The sequence below is a fragment of the Macaca fascicularis genome, chromosome X, assembly GCF_037993035.2.
Source record: "Macaca fascicularis isolate 582-1 chromosome X, T2T-MFA8v1.1".
Classification (NCBI taxonomy): Eukaryota; Metazoa; Chordata; class Mammalia; order Primates; family Cercopithecidae; genus Macaca; species Macaca fascicularis.
Genome location: NC_088395.1, coordinates 48,561,379 through 48,589,295, shown reverse-complemented (window position 1 = coordinate 48,589,295; position 27,917 = coordinate 48,561,379). Strand labels below are relative to the sequence as shown.

Below are 27,917 nucleotides of genomic sequence, written 5' to 3'. Positions count from 1 at the left end.
ATACTTCTAAATAGACCGTCCCAGCCCTTGAACCCCAAAATCATGCAGAGAGCAAAGGCCAAGATGCCCAACCACCTGCTGCAGAATCCTGCTCCAGGAATGAAGTGTATAGTCTCTATCAAAATAAAAACTGGAGGCCAGGCACAGTGGTTCATGCCTGTAATCCCAGCTCTTTAGGAGGCCAAGGCGGGAGGATCTCTTGAGCCTAGGAGTTCGAGACCAGCCTGGGTAACATAGCGAGACTCTTGACAAAACCTAAAAAAGTTAGTGGGGTGTGGTGGTGGGTGCCTGTAGTCACAGCTACTTTGGAGGCTGAGGAGGGAGGATCGCTTGAGCCCAGCAGTTCAAGGCTGCACTGAGCTATGATCATGCCACTGCACTCCAGCCTGGATAGAGCAAGACCCCGTCTCTAGAAGAAAAAAGCAAACACCCAGCAACCGGAAACATCCTCCTCTAGAATGGTGGTCAGCAACATCTGCCTGCCTTGTTCCCTGATGTCTCTCCAGCACCTAGAACAGCGCTCAGCACGAGGACGCACTCATTAGGGTTTTGTTGAATAAATGACTCCTTTGATGCAGCAATTCCACTTCTAAGAATCTCTCCTAAAGAAATATTCACACACGTGCACAGAGCTGTGTGTACAACAGTGAGAGGAGCAAACAACTGGGGAACGTTTGCAAATGTTTATTAACTGTCAGTGACTGATACATGGGAATCGGATAAGGGGAATGCATGCTGAACAGGAAACAGTGAGCGGGGCTTGACCAGGGCGCATGGCACTGGAGAAAAGCAGATGGGAGATGCTTCTACTGGTACTTAGTGTGTGTGTGTGTGCGAGTGTGGTGTGTGTGTAAATGCAGAGGAAAAAATCGGAAATTAAACACTCAGACCTGACCTCAGTAGTCACATCTGGGGAGAAAGGAGGGTAGTTCTGTTCTATGGAGAGAATACCTGACAATACTTGTTTTCTGAGGTAGGTGCATGGATACACAAACCGAAATATGCATTAAGTATGTCTTACTCATCAATGAAAACACTAGTATCTAACAGAATGGCATACTGCAAGAAAATACAACGGAAATGCTAACATCGAACTCTTGGCACACTAAGAAAAATGATGCTCAACTTTTCACTGTTGTGAACACTTGCTTTGACTTGCTATACACCTGATGACGAGGGGTCCACAGCCATGCCCATGTTCGTGAAAGGTCACCACGTTCTGCTTCTCATTGTGGGCATGTGTCATATCCCTGAGGCTGAGGCAAGAAGAGAGAAGGAAAGTAAGTGGCAGTGAGTTCCCACTGCCCGATAACTCAATCTCAACTCCTCCTGACCTGCAGACCCTGCACACTCCGATTCTGCCCTACCTCAGGACCCACACAGGCCTTCCACGGTTCCTTGAAGTGAACCATCTGCACATGCCACAGTGACTTCCTCTCCTGGGTTATCAATTCCTAGGCTAGAGGAAGGTGTGGCCCGCGTATCAGGGCTGACCTGGGGTTTGGGAATCCACAGCATCCTGGGTAGGGAGCATCCCTGGATGTACAGGCCAGGGAGTAAAGAGAGAATGTGAAATCGGCCGGATGCGGTGAATTATGCCTGTAATCCCAGCACTTTGGGAAGCCGTGGTGGGCAGATCACGAGGTCAGGAGACAGAGACCATCCTGGCTAATATGGGGAAACCATGTCTCTACTAAAAATACAAAAAAATTTAGCCGGACATGGTGGCAGGCGCTGTAGTCCTAGCTACTGGGGAGGCTGAGGCAGAATAGCGTGAACCCGGGAGGTGGAGCTTGCAGTGAGCGGAGATCATGCCTGAGCGACAAAGTGAGACTCTGTCTCAAAAAAAAAAAAAAAAAAAAAAAAGAAAGAGCATGGGAAATTTATTCATTCAGCCTCAATGCTGTACCCTAGAAAATTATGAGAAGAGAATGATTTCGGGAACAAGTGATAAGATGGGATACCGGTACCATAACAGAATAGCACATCTACAAAGATGTGGGGTGGTGGGCCGAAGGTTCACTTACGGAGTTACTCGTCGTCTTCCTCAGGGTCGCTGATCTCTTCGTAAATCACCAGCTGCTTTCTCTCACGCAGTCTGTGTGTCCAGGCATGTTTCCCCCTTTTGGGTCCTATGATGGAGAAGAGTTGGAAGATGAGGGTTGGGTAGGTTGAAGAGTGTTAGGCTCTGTTTTCTCAAAAACAGGAGATGCCTCCCTGCTCCCAAGTGCCCATGGGCCTTCTTTATCCAGTTTTTCACATTCTCTGGCTAGAGAGGCTGAGACCTTAGACCCACACCAATACAGGTCAAATGCCCATTAAAGTTTTAACTTCTGGCTCCGTTCGTTGTCAGGTTTAAATTCCCAACCTCTTTACTCACAGGAACGTTCATGGATACCTCCTTTCATTCAGCACGTATTTGTTAAGGGCACACAGGCATACCTTGTTTTATGGCACCTCATTTTTATAGTGCTTCGCAGATACTGCAATTTTTTTTTGAAATTCTCACCAATTTTATACTTTTTCATTATTATTATGTCTGTTATGGTGATCTGTCATCAGTGAGCATTAATGTTATTACTGCAATTGTTTTTGTTGTTTTTTAGTCTTTTAAAATAATTTTGTTTTTTATTTTTGTGGGTACACAGTAGGTGTATATACTTATGGGGTACGTGAGATGCTTTGATACAGGCATGCCATGCGTAATAATCACATCATAGAAAATAGGGTCTCCATGCCCTCAAACATTTATCCTTGTGTTGCAAACAATCCGTTTACACTCTTTTAAAGATTTTTTAAATGTACAATTAAGTTATTATTGACTATAATCACCCTCTTGTGTGTAATTGTTTTGGGGGTACCAGGAACTGCACCCATAGACAATGACAAACTTAATCGGCCAATGTTGCGTGTGTTCTGACTGCTCCACCGATGAGCTGTTCCCCATCTCTCCTCCTTTTCTTGGGCCTCCCTATTTTCTGAGACACAGCAACACTGAAATGAGGATTATTAACGACCCTACAATGGCTGCCAAATGTTCCAATGAAAGGAAGAGTCGCATGTCTCTCACTTTAAATCAGAAGCTAGAAATGGCTAAGCTTAGTGAGGAAGGCATGCTGAAAGCCAAGATAGGCTGAAAGCTCTGCCTCTTGTACCAAACAGCCAAGCTGTGAATGCAAAGGAAAAGTTCTTGAAGGAAATTATAGTATATAATGCAAAGGAAACGTTCTTGAAGGAAATAATAGTATATACTGCAAAGGAAAAGTTCTTGAAGGAAATACTAATACTAATACTCCAGTGAACACAAGAATAAGAAAGCAAAACAGCCTTACTGTTGAAATAGAGGAAGTTTGAGTGGTCAGGATAGAACATGAAACCAGTTACAACATTCCCTTAAACCAAAGTCTAATTCAGAGCAAGACCAGAACTCTCTTCAAGTCCATGAAAGCTGAGAGAGGTGAAGAAGCTGCAGGAGAAATGTGTAAAGCTAGCAGAGGATGGTTCATGAGGTTTAAGGAAAGAAGCCGTCTCCATAACATAAAAGTGCAAGGTGAAGCAGCAAACCCTGATGGAGAAGCTGCAGCAACTTACCCAGAAGATCTAGCTAAGATCACTGATGGAGGTGGCTCCACTAAACAACAGATTTTCAATGTAGATAAACTAGCCTTCTATTGGAAGGAGATGCCATCTAGGACTTTCATAGCTAGAGTGGATTGACTCCAACTGTGAAAGTTCTACTGTGGGCAAAATGCTATCCAATAGCATCACATACTACAGAGAAATCCTTCAAGAAAGGGAGAGCTAATTGATGTGGCAAATTTCATTGTGTTATTTTAAGAAACTGCCACAGCCACTCCACCCTTCAGCAACCAACACTTTGATCAGCCAGCAGCCATCAACACCGAGGCAAGACCCTCCACCAGCAAAAAGAGTGTGACTCACTGAAGGCTCAGAAGATTGTTAGCATTTTTTAATCAATGAATTATTTTAAAATTAAGGTATGTACATTTTTAGACATAATGCTATTGCACAATTAGTAGACTGCAGTGTAGTGTAAATGTAATGTTTTTATGCACTGCGAAACCAAAAAAGCAATGTGTGTGACTCACTTTATTGCAGTGGTCTGGAACCGAACCGACAATACCTCTGAAGTACACCTATATTGGGTATCAGGCATTGAGCTGAGTAAGATATGATCCCAGGTTATCACAGATAGAATTGCTTGAGCACCTTTTATGTCATCAGGCCTTCTAGATTAAATTTAATGCCTCCTAACAATTTATGAACTATGATTCTGTATTTCCATCTTATGGACTAGGAATCTGGAGCTGGAGCTGAGAAATTTGGAAGAGTTGCTCCAAGTCTCGTTTTTTTTTTTTTTTAAATTACACTTTAAATTCTAGGGTACATGTGCACAACGTGCAAGTTTGTTACATATATATACACGTGCCATGTTGGTGTGCTGCATCCATTAACTCGTCTTTTACATTAGGTGTATCTCCTAATGCTATCCTTCCCCCAGCCCCCCATCCCATGACAGGCACCAGTGTGTGATGTTCCCCACCCTGTGCCCAAGTGTTCTCATTGTTCAATTCCCACCTATGAGTGAGAACATGTGGTGTTTGGTTTTCTGTCCTTGTGATAGTTTGCTCAGAATGATGGTTTCCAGCTTCATCCATGTCCCTACAAGGGACATGAACTTATCCTTTTTATGGCTGCATAGTATTCCATGGTGTATATGTGCCACATTTTCTTAATCCAGTCTGTCATTGATGGACATTTGGGTTGGTTCCAAGTCTTTGCTATTGTGAATAGTGCTGCAATAAACATACGTGTGCATGGTCTTTATAGTAGCATGATTTATAATCCTTTGGGTATATACTCAGTGATGGGATGGCTGGGTCAAATGGCATTTCTAGTTCTAGATCCTTGAGGAATCTCCATACTGTCTTCCACAATGGTTGAACTAGTTTACAGTCCCACCAACAGTGTAAAAGTGTTCCTATTTCTCCACATCCTCTCCAGCACCTGTTGTTTCCTGACTTTTTAATGATTGCCATTCTAACTGGTGTGAGATGGTATCTCATTGTGGTTTTGATTTGCATTTCTCTGATGGCCAGTGATGATGAGCATTTTTTCATGTGTCTGTTGGCTGCATAAATGTCTTCTTTTGAGAAGTGTCTGTTCTGTTCATATCCTTTGCCCACTTTTTGATGGGGTTGATTTTCTCTTGTAAATTTGTTTACATTCTTTGTAGATTCTGGATATGAGCCCTTTGTCAGATGGGTAGATTGCAAAATTTTTCTCCCATTCTATAGGTTGCCTGTTCACTCTGATGGCAGTTTCTTTTGCTGTGCAGAAGCTCTTTAGTTTAATTAGATCCCATTTATCTATTTTGGCTTTTGTTGCCACTGCTTTTGTTGTTTTAGTCATGAAATCCTTCCCCATGCCTATGTCCTGAATGGTATTGCCTAGGTTTTCTTCTAGGATTTTTATGGTTTTAGGTCTAACATTTAAGTATTTAATCTATCTTGAATTAATTTTTGTATAAGGTATAAGGAAGGGATCCAGTTTCAGCTTTCTACATATGACTAGCCAGTTTTCCCAGAACCATTTATTAAATAGGGAATCCTTTCCCCTTTTCTTGTTTTTGCCAGGTTTGTCAAAGATCAGATGGTTGTAGATGTGTGGTATTATTTCTGAGGGCTCTGTTCTGTCCCATTGGTCTATATCTCTGTTTTGGTATGAGTACCATACTGTTTTGTTTACTGTAGTCTTGTAGTATAGTTTGAAGTCAGGTAGCGTGATGCCTCCAGCTTTGTTCTTTTTGCTTGGGATTGTCTTGGCAATGTGGGCTCTTTTTTGGTTCCATGTGAACTTTAAAGTATTTTTTTCCAATTCTGTGAAGAAAGTCATTGGTAGCTTGATGGGGATGGCATTGAATCTACAAATTACCTTGGGCAGTATGGCTATTTTCATGATACTGATTCTTCCTATCCATGGGCATGGAATATTCTTCCATTTGTTTGTGTCCTCTTTTATTTCGTTGAACAGTATTTTGTAGTTCTCCTTGAAGAGGTCCTTCACATCCCTTGTTAGTTGGATTCCTAGGTATTTTATTATCTTAGTAGCAATTGTGAATGAGAGTTCATTCATGATTTGGCTCTCTGTTTTTCTGTTATTGGTGTATAGGAATGGTTGTGATATTTGCACATTGATTTTGTATCCTGAGACTTTGCTAAAGTTGCTTACCAGCTTAAGGAGATTTTGGGCTGAGACGATGGGATTTTCTAAATATACAATCATGTCATCTGCAAACAGGGACAATTTAACTTCCTCTTTTCCTAATTGAATGCCCTTTATTTCTTTCTCTTGCCTGATTGCCCTGGCCAGAACTTCTAACACTATGTTGAATAGGAGTGGTTAGAGAGGGCATCTGTGTCTTGTGCCAGTTTTCAAAGGGAATGCTTCCAGTTTTTGCCCATTCAGTATGATATTGGCTGTGGGTTTGTCATAAATAGCTCTTATTATTTTGAGATACATCTCATCAATACCTAGTTTATTGAGAGTTTTTAGCATGAAAGGCTGAATTTTTTTGAAAGCCTTTTCTGCATCTATTGAGATAATTACATGGTTTTTGTCTTTGGCTCTGTTTATATGATGGATTACATTTATTGATTTGTGTATGTTGAACTAGCCTTGCATCCCAGGGATGAAGCCAACTAGATTGTAGTGGATAAGCTTTTTGATGTGCTGCTGGATTCAGTTTGCCAGTATTTTATTGAGGATTTTTGCATCGATGTTCAACAGGGCTATTGCTCTAAAATTCTCTTTTTTTGTTGTGTCTCTGCCAGGTTTTGGTATCAGGACGATGCTGGCCTGATAAAATCAATTAGGGAGGATTCCCTCTTTTTCTATTGTTTGGAATAGTTTCAGAAGGAATGGTACCAGTTCCTCTTTGTACCTCTGGTAGAATTCGGCTGTGAATCCGTCTGGTCCTGGACTTTTTTTGGTTGCTAGGCTATTAATTATTGCCTCAATTTCAGAGCCTGTTATTGGTCTATTCAGGGATTCAACTTCTTCCTGGTTTAGTCTTGGGAGGGTGTATGTGTCCAGGAATTTATCCATTTCTTCTAGATTTTCTAGTTTATTTGCATAGAGGTGTTTATAGTATTCGGTTTAGTCTTGGGAGGGTGTATGTGTCCAGGAATTTATCCATTTCTTCTAGATTTTCTAGTTTATTTGCATAGAGGTGTTTATAGTATTCGGTTTAGTCTTGGGAGGGTGTATGGTCCAGGAATTTATCCATTTCTTCTAGATTTTCTAATTTATTTGCATAGAGGTGTTTATAGTATTCTCTGATGGTAGTTTGTATTTCTGTGGGATTGGTGGTGATATCCCCTTTATCATTTTTAATTGCGTCCATTTGATTATTCTCTCTTTTCTTCTTTATTAGTCCTGCTAGCAGTCTATCAATTTTGTTGATCTTTTCAAAAAACCAGCTCCTGGATTCATTGATTTTTTGAAGGGTTTTTTGTGTCTCCATCTCCTTCAGTTCTGCTCTGATCTTCGTTATTTCTTGCCTTCTGGTAGCTTTTGAATGTGTTTGCTCTTGCTTCTCTAGTTCTTTTAATTGTGATGTTAGGGTGTCGATTTTAGATCCTTCCTGCTTTCTCTTGTGGGCATTTAGTGCTATAAATTTCCCTCTACATACTGGTTTAAATGTGTCTCAGAGATTCTGGTATATTGTGTCTTTGTTCTCATTGGTTTCAAAGAACATCTTTATTTCTGCCTTCATTTCGTTATGTACCCAGTAGTCATTCAGGAGCAGGTTGTTCAGTTTCCATGTAGTTGAGCGATTTTGAGTGCATTTCTTAATCCTGAGTTCTAGTTTGATTGCGGCGTGGTCTGAGAGACAGTTTGTTATAATTTCTGTTCTTTTACATTTGCTGAGGAGTGCTTTACTTCCAACTATGTGGTCAATTTTGGAATAAGTTTGATGTGGTGCTGAGAAGAATGTATATTCTGCTGATTTGTGGTGGAGAGTTCTGTAGATGTCTATTAGGTCCCCTTGGTGCAGAGTTGAGTTCAATTCCTGGATATCCTTGTTAACTTTGTCTCGTTGATCTGTCTAATGTTGACAGTGGGGTGTTAAAGTCTCCCATTATTATTGTGTGGGATTCTAAGTCTCTTTGTAGGTCTCTAAGGACTTGCTTTATGAATCTGGGTGCTCCTATATTGGGTCCATATATATTTAGGATAGTTAGCTCTTCTTGTTGAATTGACCCTTGTACCTTTACGTAATGGCCTTCTTTGTCTCTTTTGATCTTTGTTAGTTTAAAGTCTGTTTTATCAAAGACTAGGATTGCAACCCCTGCTTTTTTTTTTGTTTTCCATTTGCTTAGTAGATCTTCCTCCATCCCTTTATTTTGAGCCTATGTGTGTCTCTGCACATGAGATAGGTCTCCTGAATACATCACACTGATGGGTCTTGACTCTTAATCCAATCTGCCAGTCTGTGTCTTTTAATTGGAGCATTTAGCCCATTTACCTCTAAGGTTAATATTGTTATGTGTGAATTTGATCCTGTCATTATGATGTTAGCAGGTTATTTTGCTCTTTGGTTGATGTAGTTTCTTTCTAGCATTGATGGTCTTTGCAATTTGGGATGTTTTTGCAGTGGCTTTCCATGTTTAGTGCTTCCTTCAGGAGCTCTTGTAAGGCAGGACTGGTGGTGAAAAAATCTCTCAGAATTTGTTTGTCTGTAAAGGATTTTATTTCTCCTTCACTTATGAAGCTTAGTTTGGCTGGATATGAAATTCTTGGTTGAAAATTCTTTTCTTTAAGAATGTTGAATATTGGCCCTCAGTCTCTTCTGGCTTGTAGAGTTTCTGCCGAGAGATCTGCTGTTAGTCTGATGGGCTTCCCTTTGTGGGTAACCCGACCTTTCTCTCTGGCTGCCCTTAACATTTTTTCCTTCATTTCAACTTTGGTGAATCTGACAATTATGTGTCTTGGAGTTGCTCTTCTCAAGGAGTATCTTAGTGGCATTCTCTGTATTTCCTGAATTTGAATGTTGGCCTGCCTTGCTAGGTTGGGGAAGTTCTCCTGGATAATATCCTGCAGAGTGTTTTCCACCTTGGTTCCATTCTCCCCATCACTTTCAGGTAGACCAATCAGACGTAGATTTGGTCTTTTCACATAGTCCCATATTTCTTGGAGGCTTTGTTTGTTTCTTTTTACTCTTTTTTTTTCTCTAAACTTCTCTTCTTGCTTCATTTCATTCATTTGATCTTCAATCACTGATACCCTTTCTTCCACTTGATCGAATTGGCCACTGAAGCTTGTGCATGCATCACGTAGTTCTCGTGCCATGGTTTTCAGCTCTATCAGGTCATTTAAGGTCTTCTCTATGCTGTTTATTCTAGTTAGCCATTTGTCTAACCTTTTTTCAAGATTTTTAGTTTCTTGGCAATGGGTTCAAACATCCTCCTTTAGCTTGGAGAAGTCTGTTATTACTGATCATCTGAAGCCTTCTTCTCTCAACTTGTCATTCTCCATCCAGCTTTATTCCGTTGCTGGCGAGAAACTGTGTTCCTTTGGAGGAGAAGAGGCACTCTGATTTTTAGAATTTTCAGCTTTTCTGCTCTGGTTTCTCCCCATCTTTGTGGTTTTATCTACCTTTGGTCTTTGCTGATGGTGACATACAGATGGGGTTTTGGTGTGGTTGTCCTTTCTGTTTATTTTTCCTTCTAACAGTCAGGACCCTCAGTTGTAGGTCTGTTGGAGTTTGCTGGAGGTCCACTCCAGACCCTGTTTGCCTGGGTATCACCAGTGGAGGCTGCAGAACAGCAAATATTGCAGAACAGCAAATGTTGCTGCCCGATCCTTCCTCTGGAAGCTTCGTCTCAGAGGGGCACCCGGCTGTATGAGGTGTCAGTCAGCCCTTACTGGGAGGTGTCTCCCAGTTGGGCTACTTGGGGATCAGGGTCCCATTTGAGGAGGCAGTCTTACCATTCTCCCATCTCAAACTCTGTGCTAGGAGAACCACTACTCTCTTCAAAGCTGTCAGACAGGGACTTTTAAGTCTGCAGAAGTTTCTGCTGCCTTTTGTTCAGCTATGTCCTACCCCCAGAGGTGGAGTCTATAGAGGCAGGCAGGCCTCCTTGAGCTGGGGTGGGCTCTACCCAGTTTGAGATTCCTGGCCGCTTTGTTTACCTACTCAAGCCTCAGCAATGGCAGATGCCCCTCCCCCAGCCTCGCTGCCACCTTGCAGTTCAATCTCAGACTGCTGTGCTAGCAGTGAGTGAGGCTCCTTGGATGTGGGATCCTCTGAGCCAGGCGCAGGATATAATCTCTTGGTGTGCTGTTTGCTAAGACTGTTGGAAAAGCACAGTATTAGGGTGGGAGTGTCCAGATTTTCCAGCTACCGTCTGTCACAGCCTCCCTTGGCTAGGAAAGGGAATTCCCCAACCCCTTGAGCTTCCTAGGTGAGGTAATGCCCCACCCTGCTTCGGCTCACACTTCGTTGACTGCACCCATGGTCCAACCAGTCCCAGTGAGATGAACCTGGTACCTCAGCTGGAAATGCAGAAACGCATTGCTCACACTGGGAGCTTTAGACTAGGGCTGTTCCTACTTGGCCATCTAGGAACCTCTCCTTTGTCATGTGGTTTTTTTATACAGATGCCAACTCCACTCTGTGTTTCTGGAAGTCAAGTCTAACATCTCATCTGGAGCTGGGTGAGCTCCTCAGCCCAGCCTGGACCCAGGCTTGTCTGTGGTCCATGCCACACACCCAGTCCACACACCCAGTCCCCACACCTGAACATAGCCAGGGAAGCCAGAGGGGTTGTTCCCGAATTGTTTCCTCTTACCAGATCTCTTGTTAATCTTCTCAGAGGTACTTGGTTTTCCCGGGGGGCACAGCTGCTTCACATCATTTTGAGGGCCAGATGCTTCTGGGACTCCCTTTGAATCATTTCCTTCCTCTGCTGGCTTCTCGGGCATGATCTTTATAATGTGAAGGTCACAGATAAACAGTATCAGTGACATTTCTATAGTGCTTTAGAGCTAACAAAGCGTCTTCACATGCATTACCTTAATTAATGTTCTCAAAAACGCTGGGAGAGTTACACAGGCCTAAATTAGGAGAAATCTGAGAAGGGGAAGGAATGGCCTAAATGAATGGGCTTTCCAGGGATAGAATGCTTATCTTCACATTCTTTTAAGACTGACATTCTTGCAAACAGCAAAAATCACCATGTAATTGAGAGTTTGGTATACAGAAGATTTGGAGAATAGCATTCTAAGAATTCAAAAGGTCTACAAAAGGAAGAGCTTCTATAAAATACAAGAGATCCCATATAAGCTTGTAGACAGCTACTGGGAGAGTAAATGTGAAAACATAGAGAGGGACAAAACACTGCTGGTAAAGATGGTGTGGGGAGATGAATACAGGAAAGGGAGAGGGAAAGAAATGGTTTGCTGAAATTAATCTAGGCAGCAAAGAAAGCAGTACCAGATATGGCATACCACCCCACAGAGGCACCAACATTGAATGTGAAATTAAGTGAGGTGGTACCCATACCAATTCTGGTTGCATTGGGATGTGTCACTGACCAACAATCTTAAGCTACTTTTTTTTTTTCTTTTTGACACCGAGTCTCGCTCTGTCACCAGGCTGGAGTGCAGTGGCACGATCTTGGCTCACTGCAACATCCGACTCCCACGTTCTGGCGATTATCCTGCCTCAGCCTCCAGAATAGCTGGGACTACAAGCAGTCGCTACCACGTCCCGCTAAGTTTTGTATTTTTAGTAGAGATGAGGTTTCACCATGTTGGGCAGGATGGTCTTGATCTCTTCACCTCGTGATCCACCCGCCTTGTCCTCCCAAAGTGTTGGGATTACAGTAGTGAGCCACCGCACCCAGCCCTTAAGCTACTTTTTATTCAGCTTCCTCACTTATGAAATAGTGAACAATACATGTAAAACAGGCTAAGGGAAAGCCCTCTCTGAGCTTGTAAACACTGTTTAAATGTAGTAATAATAATAATTAATACCTTTCATGATGCTTCTTTGAATTCAGTCTCCACACTGGCAACCCAACTCCCAGATCCCTTTACCCTCTAAACCAGACGTTGAACCAGCACTTGTAGGGTCATTCATTCAGGGGCCTACAAGGATCCCCTGGGCTGGGACCGAGGCTTTGCAGATGCCCCAGGGGCAGACAAAGACCTCAAGGAGCTCACAGTAGGGAGGGGCCAATAGTCAAAGGGATTCCTAAGCCATTCGAGTGGCCCCAGTAACAGAGCAGAGATCAGCTGGTCCTTCCTGTTGCGAGAGTGGGTGTCTCAATGGAAGCACCAGCAGGCTTTATGGGGTAAAGCCCTAGTGAGCAACATCTGAACTTCATAAACAAATGCAAAAGTGAATGAGCTTTAAATGGCTTGGAGCTCTGGATTAGAGTACCACTGCCACTGTGCCTCAGAAACATTCTTTAACATCTCTGTACTCCGATAGCCTCATTTTATTATTATGTTGCTGATAACTAGGATCTATAACATGAACTATCATTCTTTACTTCCATTTCATGGACCAGCAATCTGGAGCTGAGAGGACTTAGAAGATTTGCGCCAAGTCACATGGCTTTTATATGGATGAAAACTGAAGTGTGTGACTCGTTATTATTTGGAGATAATAATAGAAACGTCATAGAGGTCTTCTTAAGGATTAAATAAATGAATCCATGTGAACTGCTTAAAATAGTATCTGGCATCACTATGAAAACAAAAGAAGTATTAAGAATCACAACTCTTAGTATCATCAAGCCATCGATGCTACATCAGTTGTTGTGATAGACATGGGGAGAAGGAGGCAGTGAGGGCATTTTTGATATTCTCCCACTCTTACCAGTGTTCGCATCCGTGGAGGGACAAAGGTTCTCTGGTCCTTTAGATTTGAGAGATACTCACCTTCGGGAAGATTCCCTGGAGCCTGCCGGAAGTCATCTGAGGATGTTCAACTGAAAGAGAATACATCAGAATTTTTCTTTGTTGGTAAAGATTTCCAAACTCTAGAGAGACTTCTGTCGCATGAGGGCATTCTGCAGCAGAGGGTTTTCCGTCCACTCACTGTTGAGGAGTTATTTGAGATTTGCTTCTGAATTATGTTCAGTAATGGTTGGTGCATTTATCTGTGGCATCAATTCAGAATTTTCCATCTCATGGTTTATCAAATGGGGCTTAAACCCCGTCACAGTCTCATCTTATTTCATTACATATCTTTTACCTTTTCCCAAATAATTAAATTGAATGGTTAGGAATCTGAACCGTATCCACTCAAGATGCGCAACAACTAAAAATCACCGTACACTTGAAATAGGTGAATCTTATGGTATGTCAATTAAGCTGTTAAATGTGTGATGAACCCATGGATGATTTATTCCAGTGTCTCTGAAATATTTTCAGTATAAAGACACTCCTTTAATGTCAAAAACTTGGCAGATACTCAAGCACTGAATTTTCAGATCTCTTATAGTGATTGTGGGAGATGGTAGAATCTGGCCTGTTTGTTGGGGAGTAATAGGTCTATTGGAGACAGTTTGGACTTTCTAACCTTGTCTTATAATTGTTTTGTTAGAGCAGAAGAGCAAGTAAACACATATGTCCCCTTTATATTCCTGAAATGCACAAAGATCTCTAGGCAAGAACTTGTCTTTTTTCACCCTATGTTATCTCTGCTCACTGACAAGTGGGAAAGCTCTCTGTGTTGGATGAGGGATCACTCTTTCAAACTCACTTCTGAGCTCATCAGGGAGAATCGGGGTTGTTTGGGAATGAGAAGACTATTTGGTTTTGATAAAATACAGAAAAACAGCGATATTTATTACATAGTGTGTTCATCACTCTCACTCCTAAGAAACTTATCCAATACCTACATACTGTTAATGAAACAAACTCTGGAAGTTTTTGGCAGATTCACAGTTTTAATAGTTTCTTTCTTTCTTTTTTTTTTTAACTTGTAACATTTTCTTAACTGTCTTTTGATTCAATAACAGTGCTTAGGAAGAGCAACATGTCCTTTAAAAAAGAAATATTTCAAACACACAGAAAATTATGGGGAATAATACTGAGTCCAGTCAGGTCTCAACATTACCCCACAGCTATGCTATGTCTTATTTATTTATTCAGAATATTAGAAATATTACAAACAGGCTGGGCATGGTAGCTCACACTGATAATCCCACCACTTTGGGAGGCTGAGGCAGGTGAATCACCTGAGGTCAGGAAGTTTGAGACCAGCCTGGCCAACACGGTGAAACCCCGTCTCTACCAAAAATACAAAAATTAGCTGGGTGTGGGGGCGGGTGCCTGTAACCCAAGCTACTCAGGAAGCTGAGGCAGGAGAGTCACTTGAACCCAGGAGATGAAAGTTGCAGTGAGCTGAGATTGCCTTATTGCACTCCAGCCTGGGTGACAAGAGCGAAACTCCATCTCAAAAACAAAAACAAACAAAACACACTATCAACAAGTCATGGCTGAAGTTGTCTGTGCAGCACTCACCAAACCCTGCCCTCCCTCCTCCACTTACAGCCAGTCACCTTAATTTGATGACTTTTTATTCACATTCATGTTTGTATACATTTACCATTTACTTATCCATAAAAAAATATATTCTTGTTTTGCATGTTTTAAAATTTTATATGAATGGCCTCTGTAGTTAACTTTCTGCATGCAATTTTTTTTTTTTCACTCAGCCCTGATGTGTATGAGGGAACAAATGCCTGAGGATCTTTCCCGGGTAGCTGAACTGAAAAGCAGTTGGGCTTCAGGAGACCCTTTCCAGCCCCTTTCCATCTACTCACCCTGATTCCCACGGTTAGGGTCATTATCAGAATCATTCCCCTGGAAGTCTGTGGCCCGTTTATTACGCATGAAAGGTGGGAGGGTGACCTTGAAACCTAGAAAGAAGCAAAATGTTTATTCCTTAAGAGACAAGCTTAGGACTGGCATAGTGGCTCATGTCTGTAGTACCAGCACTTAGGGAGGCTCAGGCTGGAGGATTGGTTGAGGCCAGGAGTTTGAGGCTGCAATGAGCTATGATTGCACTACTGCACTCTAGGCTGGGTGACAGAGTGAGACTCAGACTCAAAAAAAAAAAAAAAAAAAAAAAAAAGAGGGAGAGAGAGAGACAAGCCGAGAGAAAGTAGGGGGTGTGTGTGTAAAGGAGGGTATGGGGGGGCCTGGGATGCCACAGAGACACTTGGACTCATCAGAACAGACGCCTATGCGTGAGAAACGTGCAGGATCCAGGTATGAGCTCCACTGTTGCCAATCCCTGCCCTCAGCTCTGTCAGGAACACCCAGAAGAACAGAACACCCAGAAGCTGCCTTGCGATTTTTCCCTGCGTAGAAGAAAATGTGGGGTACTTTCTGCAGTCTAAGAAGTACCCTAGGTAGGAGAAGGGATGCTCATGTGTCCCCAAACTTGTCTGTACCTAGAACTTTCTATTACCTAGTTTACTCATGGCCTCATACTTTCTCTTCTTATACACATAGACGATTTTCTCTGAGACTTTCATCCTTTCCCACTCTTTCTTAGAGAAGTATTTGGCAATATCATCGAAGGCCTAGAAAAAAAAAAAAGAAATTCTGGTGGTGACTCAGCTAGGCATGTCTGCCATTCAGCTGGAGCTGCTTCCTGTGTGCTGGATCTGGGAAGTGGGGATGATAATCCGTCCTGGTTGATGCCATGGCTAACTGAGACAACATCGGGGACCTACCCTAGCTTCTCCCCTGCCACACAGTAGGGCTTTAACGCTGCTGGCTGGCTCTCTTCCCACCTTCCTGAATGGAGTGAGAGTCACCAAATGTAGTGCACGGTCACAGACTTGTCTCCAGGGATGCTAGGTGATGACAGAGTGAGAGTGGGAGGCTCCCAAGGGTCCAGATCTCCCCCGAGACCCTGCTCCTTGTCTCCAGTACCTCTGTCCTCCCCTCCTCAGAAACCTAGTCACCCCACACTGTCCCCTGGGCCACTACTCTGCCCCCTCCAGGTCACCTCACCTTTTGTATCTTCTCTGGTATTTGAGCCCCAACCCTAGGTCTCCTTGCAAAGGCGTCGTCTCCATTCATGGTACCGGGACCAGTCTGACCTGTAAGAGAAACAGTCTGAGTCTTTCCAGCTGCAGGACCTTTGGTGAAACCCTGCCAGTCAGTCACCTGGAATCAGGTGCTGCATTTCTCCATCCGGGGCTTATCAGTCCCTGAGTGAGGACTTGGGGAGAAGTCAGATGAAAACAGGGAGCCAGGGGTCTGTGGGAGAAATATCGACTGAGGATGACAGGTTTCCTATGGGCAAAGCAGCCTTGAGTCTTTGGGAGGGGATTGGCTAATGTTGTTAGTAGTTTCCCTGGGGCTAGTCTTACCCTGAAAGATACACAGACCCTTGTTGGGGAGGCAGGAATGTGACTATGTAATTCAGTGGGGACATTCTGACACCTCCACTCAATAAATAAAGGAAGGGAAGTGAGTCCCAGAGATAACATGGTCTCTCTGGTGATGGATCTGATCAGGCAGAGGGATGGGGGGTTCTGTTCTGTTGAAGAGAAATGAGCATCACTACAATGAACGTGTTTAGAGGCTATTACTGGGTGATCTGTAAATTATCAGAAGGAAGAGAGCCTGAATTTCTGAGACCACAAGAGCCCGCCGTCACTTAGAGAGAATGTGGGGCATTTCAAGATGCAGCAATCAGCCAGGCGCGGTGGCTCACTCCTGCAATCCCAGCAGTTTTGGAGGCCGAGTCAAGCAGATCACTTGAGCCTAGGAGATCGAGACCAGGCTGGGACACACAGCGAAACCCCCGTGTCTACAAAAAATACAAAAAATTAGCTGGGGGTAGTGGCACAGGCCTGTACCATCCCAGCACTTTGGGAGGTCAAGGTGGGTGGATCGCTTGAGCCCAGGAGGTTCAGACCAGCCTGGCCAACATAATGAAACCATCTGTACTAAAAAACCAAAAAAAAAAAAAAAAAAAAAAAAAAAAGAGCATAAGCTGGGTGGTGTGCACCTGTAGTCCCAAGGCCTAGGTGAGAGGATCGCTTGAGCCCAGGAGGAAATATTTTAGTGAGTTTTTTCATTTTTTTTTTTTTTTATACAGGGTCTCACTCTGTTGCCCAGGCGGGTGTGCAGTGACATGATGATGGCTCACTGCAACCTCCGCCTGGTGGGTTCAAGTGATCCACCAGCTGTGGCCTCCAGAAGTGCAGGGATTACAAACGTGAGCCACTGTGCCCAGCCCAAATTTCTTAAGTTACTATAGAGTTCCTAGGAAAAATCCCAAACCTGAAAAAGTTAGAAACTGACAGGAAGGATTTGAGATGGTGGCCTGCCTCATATGCACTCCTTATTAAAACTAGATAACAAATGCACCACAGAGGAGGGGAGGAGTAGGAAGAGTGGAAAGAGAAAATCAGCGCATGCTTACTCTGAGTGTGGAAGAATGGAAAGGGAGAGAAAGTCAGAGCAATCCCAGGGAACGCTTTAGGCGGGAAAATCAGAGTCTCCACCCCCACTTTGAGAAGGTTCTGTCCCTGGAGCCTGGACTGATACAAGCCACATCGGCCTCGCTTGTTCTCCCTATTGTTCTGACTTCTGATTGGCCAGGTGGAGTTCACTAACTGCCCTGATTGGTGCATCATCTGTGGGCAGTGATATTGCTGAATATTGTTTCCTTCTCCGGCCACACTTTGTACGGTAAAGTGGGTGGTCGTCAGGCACCGTCAGGAGATTTTGATCTCTCTGAGGACCATCCCTGGATCTTGGGTTAAACATCTGTATTCTAGTCTGAACTGTGGGAAGAAAAAAATAGTCATCTGTGATTTTTCTACTTGAAAGACACAATGTTTTCCAAACTAGCACATTTGCAGAGCTTTGCTTTACTTAGTCACGGCGTTCATTCTTAAGTGGCTTCTATATCTGTTGCAACAACAACAACAACAACAACAACAAAACAGTCCAAGGCCCTCCAACCTCTGATTACATTTTTGAAAGGGAATCTAAATGTGGTGCGCACAATTACCATCCTTTAGCTGTAGCCCTGGAGAGAGGAAAATGTATTTACTTATGGGACGTGATTGTGGTGTTGGTTACATCTGCCTTGGCCAATCCTCCTGCCTCGTTCTCGGGACTACAGGTGTGAACCATCCCACCCCCACTAATATTTTTTATTTTTTGATTTTTCAGTAGAGACATTTTCGCTATGTTGGCCAGGCTGGTCTCGACCTCCTGGCTCAAGTGATCCTCCATCTCGGCCTTGGGAGTACAGGCATGCACCACCCTGCCTGTGCTTTTTTTTTTTTTTTTTTTTTTAAAGAAACGTGTTTCGCTATGTTGACCAGGATGGCGTCAAACTCCTGGGCTGAAGGGATCCTCCTGCCTCAGCCTCGGGACTACAGGCTTGCACCACTCTGCCCACGCTATTTTTTTTTTTTTTTTTTTTTTTTTTAGTAGAAACCAGGTTTCACTATGTTGTTCAGGCTGGCCTCAACCTCCTGGGCTCAAGTGTGGCTCAACCTCACCGTGGCCTCAGGAGTACAGGTGTGCCATTTTGCCCTGATAATTTTTAATTTTTTAATGCTTTTATTTTTATTTTATTTTATTTTATTTTATTTTATTTTATTTAGGAGAGACAGGCTTTCGCTATGTTGGTCAGGCTGGTATCGACCTCCTGGGCTCAAGCAATCCTCCCACCTCAGTCTTGGAACTACAGGCCTGAGCCACCCGGCCCATGCTATTTTTGTTGTTGTTGTTGTTGTTTTTGCTAGTAGAAATGGAGTTCCGCAATGTTGGCCAGGCTGGCCTTGACCTCCTGGGCTCAAGTAATCCTCCTGCCTCAGCCTCGGGACTACAGGCTCACACCACCCTGACCCCACTAATTTTCTCTTTTTTTTTTGAGACAGAGTCTCGCTCTGTCGCCCAGGCTGGAGTGCAGTGGCGCATCTCGGCTCACTGCAAGCTCCGCCTCCCGGGTTCACGCCATTCTCCTGCCTCAGCCTCCCGAGTAACTGGGATTACAGGTGCCAGCCACCACGCCTGGCTAAATTTTTTGTATTTGTTTTAGTAGAGATGGGATTTCACCGTGTTAGTCAGGATGGTCTCGATCTCCGTGAGAGTTGACAACGTGCTAGCAGCCCTCGCTCGCTGTCGGTACCTCCTCAGCCTCGGTGTCCGCTCTGGCTGTGCTTGAGGAACCCTTCAGCACTTGGATGCACTGTAGGAGCCCCTCTCTGGGCTGGCCGAGGCCGGAGCTGGCTCCCTCTGCCTGTTGGGAGGTGTGGAGGGAGAGGCGTGGCAGGGAACGGGGGCTGCGTGCGGTGCTCATGGGCCAGTGTGAGTTCCGGGTGGGCGCAGGCTGGGTGGGCTCTGCACTCTGAGTGGCCGCCCCTGGGCAGTTAAGGGCTTAGGACCCGGGCCAGCAGCTGCAGAGGGTCCACCGGGTCCCCCAGCACTGCCTGCCCACCTGAGCTGACTCGAATTGTCACTGGGCTTTAGCCGCCTCCCGGCAGGGTAGGGCTCAGGACCTGCAAACCTCCATGCCTGAGCCCCGCCCCCAGTGGGCTCCCACCCTGCCCGAACTTCCCCGACAGGCACCGCCCCCTGCTCCACGGCACCCAGTCCCATGGACTGCCCAAGGGCTGAGGAGTGCAGGTGCCCACGCAGCACTGGTGGGCAGCTCCACTGGCAGCCCGGCCCGGGATCCACTAGGTGAAGCCAGCTGGGCTCCTGAGTCAGGTGGGGACTTGGAGAACTTTTATGTCTCACTGAAGGTTTGTAAACGCACCAATCAGCACCCTGTGTCTAGCTCAAGGTTTGCAAATGCACCAATCAGCATCCTGTGTCTAGCTCAAGGTTTGTAAATGTACCAATAGGTGCTCTGTGTCTAGCTAATCTAGTGGGGACTTGGAGAACTTTTCTGTCTAGCACTCTGTGTCTAGCTAAAGGATTGTAAACACACCAATCAGCACTCTGTGTCTAGCTAAAGGACTGTAAATGCACCCATCAGCACTCTGTGTCTAGCTAAAGGTTTGTAAAGGCACCAATCAGCACCCTGTCAAAATGGACCAATCAGCTCTCTGTAAAATGGACCAATCAGCAGGATGTGGGTGGTGTCAGATACGAGAATAAAAGCAGGCTGCCCGAGCCAGCTATGGCAACCCACTGCGGTCCCTTTCCATGCTGTGAAATCCTTGTTCTTTTGCTCTTCCCAATAAATGTTGCTGCTGCTCATTCTTTAGGTCCATGCCACCTTTATGAGCTGTAACACTCATTGCGAAGGTCTGCAGCTTCACTCCTGAAGCCAGTGAGATCACGAACACACTAGAAGGAAGAAACTCTGGACACATCTGAACATCTGAAGGAACAAACTCCGGACACACCATCTTTAAGAACTGTAACACTCACTCTCAGGGTCCAGGGCTTCATTCTTGAAGTCAGCAAGATCAAGAACCCACCAATTCCAGACACATCCTGACCCTTGTGTTCTGCCTGCCTCAGCCTCCCAAAGTGCTGGGATTACAGCTGTGAGCCACCATGCCTGGCCAATATTCTTAGTGCTTCTAGTAGAGACCGTTTTGCTATGTTGTCCAGGCTAGTTACTGGTCTCGACCTTCTGGGCTCAAGTGATCCTCCTGTCTCAGCCTGGCACGCATGCACCACCCTGCCTTTTGTTCTGTTTCCCAGGCTGCACTCGACCTCCTGGGCTCACTCAACGATTTGAACCCAGGAAGCAAAGATTGCATTGACCTGAGATCACACCACTGCACTCCAGCTTGGGCGACAGAGCAAGACTGTTAAAAAAAAAAAAAAAAAAGGAAAGAAGGAAAAGAAAGAAGAAAGGAAGAAAGAAAGACCAGTTGAATCTCCATAAGAACAGCAAGCTTTGTGGTATATTAACTTACCTTCGTCCCATCTCATGCTCCCAGCTTGGTTCTGTTCATTGCTGAAGAAATACAGATAGGATTAGCCAGAACTGGTAGATGACTAGCTGTTGATCATGAAAATGTCAGACCTGATATAGTCCTCCTTGGAAAGGCCCTTTCTGGGGGCTGATACTTTGTGTCGGTGGTGCTGTGGGACGATGACATAGTGCTGACCATTAAGCCAGGCAAACATGGGTCCACATATGGTGGCAATCCACTAGGCTGCCAAGTGGCCATCCCAGCCCTTGAGGTTTTAGAAGAAGAAAACCTTGCTGAAAATGCAGAAAAAAATGGATATTATCTTGAGAAATGAACCCATGACGTCACTTTCTGATGTAACTGCCGTAAGATGAAAATAATTATTTTATTTATTTATTTGAGTCAGAGGTTCATTCTGGTTGCCCAGGATGGAGTGTGATGGCGTGATCTTGGCTCACTGCAACGTCTGCCTTCTGGGTTCTAGCGATTCTTCTGCCTCAGCCTCCTGAGTAGCTGGGATTACAGGCACGTGCCTCTATGCCTGGCTAATTTTTGTATTTTTAATAGAGACGGGATTTTGCCATGTTGGCCAGGCTGGTCTCGAACTCCTGACCTCAGGTAATCCACCGTTTAGGCCTCCCAAACTGTTGGGATTACAGGCATGAGCCACTGTGCGCAGGAGGAAAATAATTATTAAATGCTATTGTTATTAAAGAAACCAAAGATTGTGATGCTTGGAAGGTGTGTCTATGACTTCGAGATAATGGACTTTGGGCCAAGCCAACCCATGGTGACATCATCAGGTTTCTCCTCCACTGGTGGTCAAGGAGGATGAGATTCGAGAGTCCATTGAAATCATTAACAAGACCATCTTGTCGTTCTCAGTGTAGCAGCTGTTTTCAGTGGTCCGTGGGAGCTGGCTGGACAGAGGTGATCTTGTAAAAGCTCTGCTCTTAATGCGGGCACATTCCACTTCTATGTGTCTTCAAAACTTTTGTTTTAGAATATATGTTTTTTTTTCAGTTGATACATAATAGAAGAACATTTATGAACCTGCCATTTGCTTTGTAATGTAAGTAAGAGAATGCAATGGCATCTATATTCAGTAAAAGTGTTTTGATGTGCATGTGTACTTTCTAAGGTGAAACACATCTATGTATACAGACAGCCTTTAAGTCACGTCCTTCAGTGTACTTTATATATGTTTTCATAATTTCCTTGCTGGTATAAATGTTTTGTATCTGAAAAAGTTATCTCTAGGGTATTACATAAAAAACTTCACCTTATAAAGTCAAATCATTGTTATAACTGAATTTTAGGAAGGATGAATGGTTAAGCATATATAAAATACTAATATTAAGTAAATTTCATGTTGGCCAACACCAAGATATATTCTATGGATGTCATTATTTTCAGTTAAGAATTAGTGTTTAACATTCCTAAATTGAGTGCTTGATTATAATTTGTCAAAAATGTTTATTTTTAATATTTCTTTAAAGTTTACATAAAGCTTATATTAAAAAAAAAAAAAAAGATACAGAACATGGCTGGGTGCAGTGGTTCATGCCTGTAATCCCAGCACTTTGGGATACCGGGGTGGGCGGATCACTTGAGGTCAGGAGTTTGAGACCAGCCTGGCCAACATGGAGAAACCCCATCTCTACTAAAAATACAAAAATTAGGTGGTCGTTGTGGCACGCCCCTGTAATCGCAGCTACATGGGAGGCTGAGCAGGAGAATCACTTGAACCCGAGAGGCAGAGGTTGCAGTGAGCAGAGATTGTGCCACTGCACTCCAGCCTAGGTGACAGAGTAAGAATCCCTCTTTGGGGGGAGGAAGGTACAGACCATTTCCATCACCACAATGCTATCCCTTGTGTTACTCATTTTTTAGTAATATCCACTCTCCTGCCATTCACCATCCCTAATCCTTGACAATCAAATTTCTACAATTTTGTCTTTTCTACAATGCTGTACAAATGAAATCTTACAGTATATAATGTTTTAGGGGCTTATTTCACTCAGCATAATTCCGTGGAGATTCCTCCAAGATATTGATATTTGTTTGTCAATAGTTCATTGTTGTTGTTGTTGAGACAGAGTCTCACTTAGTTGCCCAGGCTGGAGTGCAGTGTCTAAGCTCACTGCAACTCTTTGCCTCCCGGATTCAAGCGATTTTCTTGCCTCAGCCTCCCGAGTAGCTGTGACTACAGGTGTGCACCACTACGCCTTGGATATTTTTGTATTATTACTAGAGACACAGTTTCAACATACTGGCAAGGCTGGTCTCGAACTCCTGACGTCGTGATTCACCTGCCTCGACTTCCCAAAGTGCTGGGATAACAGGGTGAGCCACTGCGCCTGGCCAATAGTTCATCTTTATTATTGAGTAGTATTCTATGATATGGAGGTACCACAGTTTGATCATTCACTTATTGTAGGACATATTGATTATTTCCAGTTATTGGCTATTACAGTTAAAGCTGCTATGAACAGTTATGTACAAGTTTCTAGATGGGCATAAACTTTGATTTCTCTGATGTGTAATTATTGAATTGTGTGGTCATTGCATGTTTAGTTTTATCAGAAACTACCAAACTGCTTTCCAGAGTGGCTGTAAGATTTTACCTTCCCAGCAGCACTTAATGAGATGTCCAGTTTCTCTGCATCCTTGTCACCATTTGGTGTTGTCACAATGTCTTTTATTTTAGCTATTGTAATAAGTGTGTAGTGATACCTCATCGTGGTCTTAATTTGTATCTAGTGAAGCAAATTAGTGTTGAACATCTTTTCATGTGCTTATTTGCTTATTTCCTCTTCAGTGAAATGTGTGTTCATATCTTTTCATGATTTTCCAGTTGACTAATTTGTTTTTTAACTGTTGGGTTTTTTATAATTATTATTATTTTTCTTGAGACAGAGTTTCATTCTGTTACCCAGGTTGGAGTGCAGTGGCATGATCTTGGCTCACTCCAACCTCCGCCTCCCAGGTTCAAGCGATTCTCGTGCCTCAGCCTCCAGAGTAGCTGGGATTACAGGCAGGCATCATCATGCTGTTTAATTTTTGTATTTTTAGTAGAGATGGGTTTTTGCCATGTTGCCCAGGCTGGTCTCAAACTCCTGGCCTCAAGGGATCTGTCCTCCGTCCATCTTGACCTTTCAAAGTGCTGGGATTACAAGCGTGAGCCACCATGCTTAGCCTACGGTTGAGGTTTGAGAGTACTATACACATCCATTATATATTCTGGATGTGAGTCCTTTGTTGGATATATGGTTTGCAAACATTTTCTCCCAGGTCATACCCTATTTTTTTTATCCTTTTAATAAGACTTCTTGCAGAGCCAAAGTTTTAAATTGGATGAAATCTAATGTATTTTTTTCCCTTATGGATCATGCTTTTTGAACCATTCAGTATGCCCTAGATCTCAGACGTTTCTCCTATGGTTTCTTGTAAAAGTTTTTTTTTTTTAGTTTTATATTTTAAATCTAAATATATGATCCACTTGAGTTACTTTTTTATATAAAGGCATGAAGATTAGGTCTTTTTGGTTTTTTTTTGCCTATGGTTATGCAACTCCTCCAGCACCATTTGTTAAGTAGATGATCCTTCCTTCTTTTTGTTTCTTTCTAAAAAATCAGTGTAAGGCTATTTCTAGGTTCTCTGTTTTGTTACAGTGATCTATGTGTCTACTCTTCTCCCAATATTACACTATCTTGATTCCTGTGGCTGTATAAGAAGTATTCAAATATGAAAGAGCCATTCTTCCCACCTTATTCTTCTTTTTCAAAAACTGTCTTAGCAATATAAATATTTTTTGAGATGGAGTCTCACTTGTGTCGCCCAAGCTGGAGCTCAGTGGGGTGATCTCGGCTCACTGCAACCTCTGCCTCTCGTGTTCAAGCGATTCTCCTGTCTTAGCTTCCCGAGTATCTGGGATTTCAGGCGCGTGCCACCACACCTGGCTAATTTTTGTATTTTTAGTAGAGAAGGGGTTTTGCCATGTTGGCCAGGCTAATCTCAAACTCCTGACCTCAAGCTATCCGCCCATTTCAGCCTCCCAAAGTGCTGGGATTACAGGCATGAGCCACCGCTCCCAGTGTTGTCTTAGCTGTTGACAATTTGTTACAGCAACAATAAAAAAATGAATACACATAGAAACAGATTTATTAGTGAAAATAGAAAGTCAAGAAACAGACTAATTTATATACAAACTTCAGCATGCATTTCCGAACAGTGGGCAACAGATGGGTTGTATAATAAAGGATTGTTGATAAGTGTCTAACCATTTGAAAACATAAAGATGAAATCCTTACTTTGAACCACATAAAATAATAAATTCTAAAAATTCAGAGACTTAAATGTGAAAATGCGAAGTCACAAAGAACTAAATGAAAATTTAGGAAAATATTACAGTGTAAGACATCTTGAGTTGGCATAGGCACTTCCTGACATTACACCAAGGCCATAAACAATGAATCTGACATAAAGATGTAAAAGCTAAAGTATCATCTAATTCAAAAAACACCATAAACACTGTTTAAAAAGGCAAATTTTGGGGAAAATGGTGAAGCATCCACAATAAACTAAAAGTAACCATCTCTAATATACAGCAAATCTTTTGCATATCAATAAGAGAAACTGGAACAACCCAATGAAAAAATGTGTTCAGGCATGGCACTACTTCACTGTATAGCAGAAAAGTATTATGAAATAGAAAATAGGAAATGAAAATAATAAAGGAAATGGAGAATAGATCCCAGAAGTTTCACTCTTCATCCAATAGAAGTCCCAGAGTTAGAGAATAGAAAGTCCCAGAGTTAGAGAATAGAAAGACTGGGCCAGGCGCCACTACTTTGGGAGGCTGAGGCAGGCAGATCACCTGAGGTCAGGAGTTGGAGACCAGCCTGTCCAACATGATGAAACCCTGTCTCTACTAAAAATTCAAAAATTACCCCGGTGTGGTGGTAGGCGCCTGAAATCCCAGCTACTTGGGAGTCTGAGGCAGAAGAATCACTTGAACCCAGGAGGTGGAGGTTGGAGTGAGCTGAGGTTCTGCCACTGCACTCCAACCTGGGTGTCACAGCAAAACTCAGTCTCAGAAATGAAAAAAAAAAAAAAAAAGTAATGACAAAAACAACAAAACAATAGAAAGACTGGAGAGAAGGCAGTACTTGAAGAAATAATGTTCTCGAATTTTCTGAACTGAACAAAAGACATGAATCTTCAAACCGAAAAGAGCCACCTAGTTCTGAGTCTGATTAACACACATGTGTACACACACCTGCCCACGCACACACATACACACCCTCAGAGTAAATTTCTAGGATAAAGATAAAATCCTGAAAGGTCCTAGAGAGACAGAAGAGAGAATGCAATGGAGAAGTTTTTCAAGGAGCTGATTAAAAATAAGTTTGGACCAGGTGCAGTGGCTCACGCCTGTAGTCCCCGCACTTTGGGAGGCCGAGACGGGAGGATTGCTTGAGCTCAGGAGTTTTGAGACCAGCCTGGCCAACAAGGCGAAATCCATCTCTACAAAAAATGCAAGTAACCAGGTGTGGTGCCACGTGCCTGCAGTCCCAGCTACTTGGGAGGCTGAGGCAGGAGAATCACTGAGTCCAGGAGGTGGAGATTGCCATGAGCCGAGATGGTGCTACTGCATTCCAGTCTGGGTGACAGAGCCAGGCACTGCCTCAGAAAAACAAAACAAAAAAAAATGAAAAAAGTTGAACCTAGATATCTATATACAGCCAGGATAATCCAGAATGAGGGAAAAGATAGTTCAGAAAATTAATGACACATATACCCTTCAGAAATCATTATTGGTATATAGTCCTGTGAGAAGAGAAAAGTAAATTTAAGAGGAAGGTGATTTCAATAAGCAATTGTGAGAAGAAAAATAGTAAAATTTATTAAACAGTGTAAACTTTTGTTTGTAAACTTAAAAAAATTATAGTGTTGAAATAAAATTCCCAGTATTATAAACATGGGAGATGGGAGGAGGGACAGGAAAAAAAAAGAGAAGTTCTTTTGCTGTTCAAGGAATGGATACCAACACTAATGAATGATAGAATGGTAGAATGGCTAAAAGCACTAGCATTTCATTTGGTTTTATTTTAGACAGGGCCTCACTCTGTTGCCCAGGCTAGAGCTCCATAGCACAATCATGGCTCACTGTAGCCCCAACCTCCTCAGCTCAAGTGATCCTCCTGCCTCAGCCTCCCATGTAGCTGGGATTACAGGCGTACACCACCAAGCCTGGCTAATTTAAAAAAAAATGATTTTGGTAGAGAGAGTGTTTTCCTATGTTGCACAGGCTGATCTTGAACTCTTGTCTTCAAGCAATCCTCCCACCTCTGCCTCCCAAAGGGGTGGGATTACAGGAGTGAGTCACTGTGCCCAGTTAACGCTAGTATTTTAGAGTACAGGCTCTGGAACCAGACAGCTTGGGTTCAGTTTCTGGCTTCTCGACTTAGTAAGCTGTGTGACCTTGTGTAAGTCATATAACCTTTCTGTGTCTCAGGCTACTTAAGAGTGAACTGGGGATAACCACATTATCTAACTCATTTGATTGCTATGATTAAATGGGTAAATACATGTAAAAAACTTAGAATAGTGCCTGTCATGTGGTTAAGTGGTATATATATTTTAGTTGTTGTCAGTAATGACTTCACATTACTTTCAAAATGTACAAGCATATCTGGTTCCAGAAGAAGATGGTGAACCAGCAATAGCTGCTGGCTTCCTTCCCAAACCCAACCCTGCAGATGCCACAGAAGAGGTGGGAAGTGGTTGGAGTTCAGAACAGTTCCCAGTAACAAAACCCTTGATGTTTGGCCCCACTGAAGGATGAGATAGCTTAGAGTGGGAAAAGGTCAGAGGCCACAGATGGAGGATCAGCCCAGGTGGAGCTTTCTAAGTTGCATTCTTTTTTTCTCCTTGAAGCAGGAGAATTGT

General features: G+C 43.3%; 1 protein-coding gene and 1 pseudogene across 1 annotated transcript; one reads left to right on the top strand and one right to left on the bottom strand.

Moving 5' to 3' along the window:
* Window positions 1–669: 669 nt before the first annotated feature.
* LOC102124177 (protein SSX3) lies at window positions 670–16,714 on the bottom strand. Its single transcript, XM_065538796.2, has 8 exons — window positions 16,069–16,714; window positions 15,786–15,908; window positions 15,518–15,632; window positions 14,868–14,963; window positions 12,976–13,025; window positions 10,878–11,013; window positions 2,028–2,132; window positions 670–1,256 (listed from the first exon to the last, which is right to left on the bottom strand). Exons 1-7 carry the CDS (start codon window positions 16,135–16,137, stop codon window positions 2,032–2,034), a joined length of 690 nt encoding a protein of 229 aa, XP_065394868.1. The 5' UTR covers window positions 16,138–16,714; the 3' UTR covers window positions 670–1,256; window positions 2,028–2,031.
* A 2,442-nt stretch (window positions 16,715–19,156) lies between these two features.
* Window positions 19,157–21,853, top strand: LOC102122422 (ornithine aminotransferase, mitochondrial-like; annotated as a pseudogene).
* Window positions 21,854–27,917: the final 6,064 nt, after the last annotated feature.

Bases quoted from the DNA above. Each gene is read 5' to 3' on its own strand.
- LOC102124177 (XM_065538796.2), bottom strand. From the start codon at position 16,137: ATGAATGGAGACGACGCCTTTGCAAGGAGACCTAGGGTTGGGGCTCAA. The intron at 14,964-15,517 runs GTAATAGAAAGT...GCTTCTTTCTAG, and splicing joins TGAGGCCATGAGTAAACTAG to GTTTCAAGGTCACCCTCCCA. The intron at 2,133-10,877 runs GTAAGAGGAAAC...TCTCCATCATAG, and splicing joins GAAGATTAACAAGAGATCTG to GACCCAAAAGGGGGAAACAT.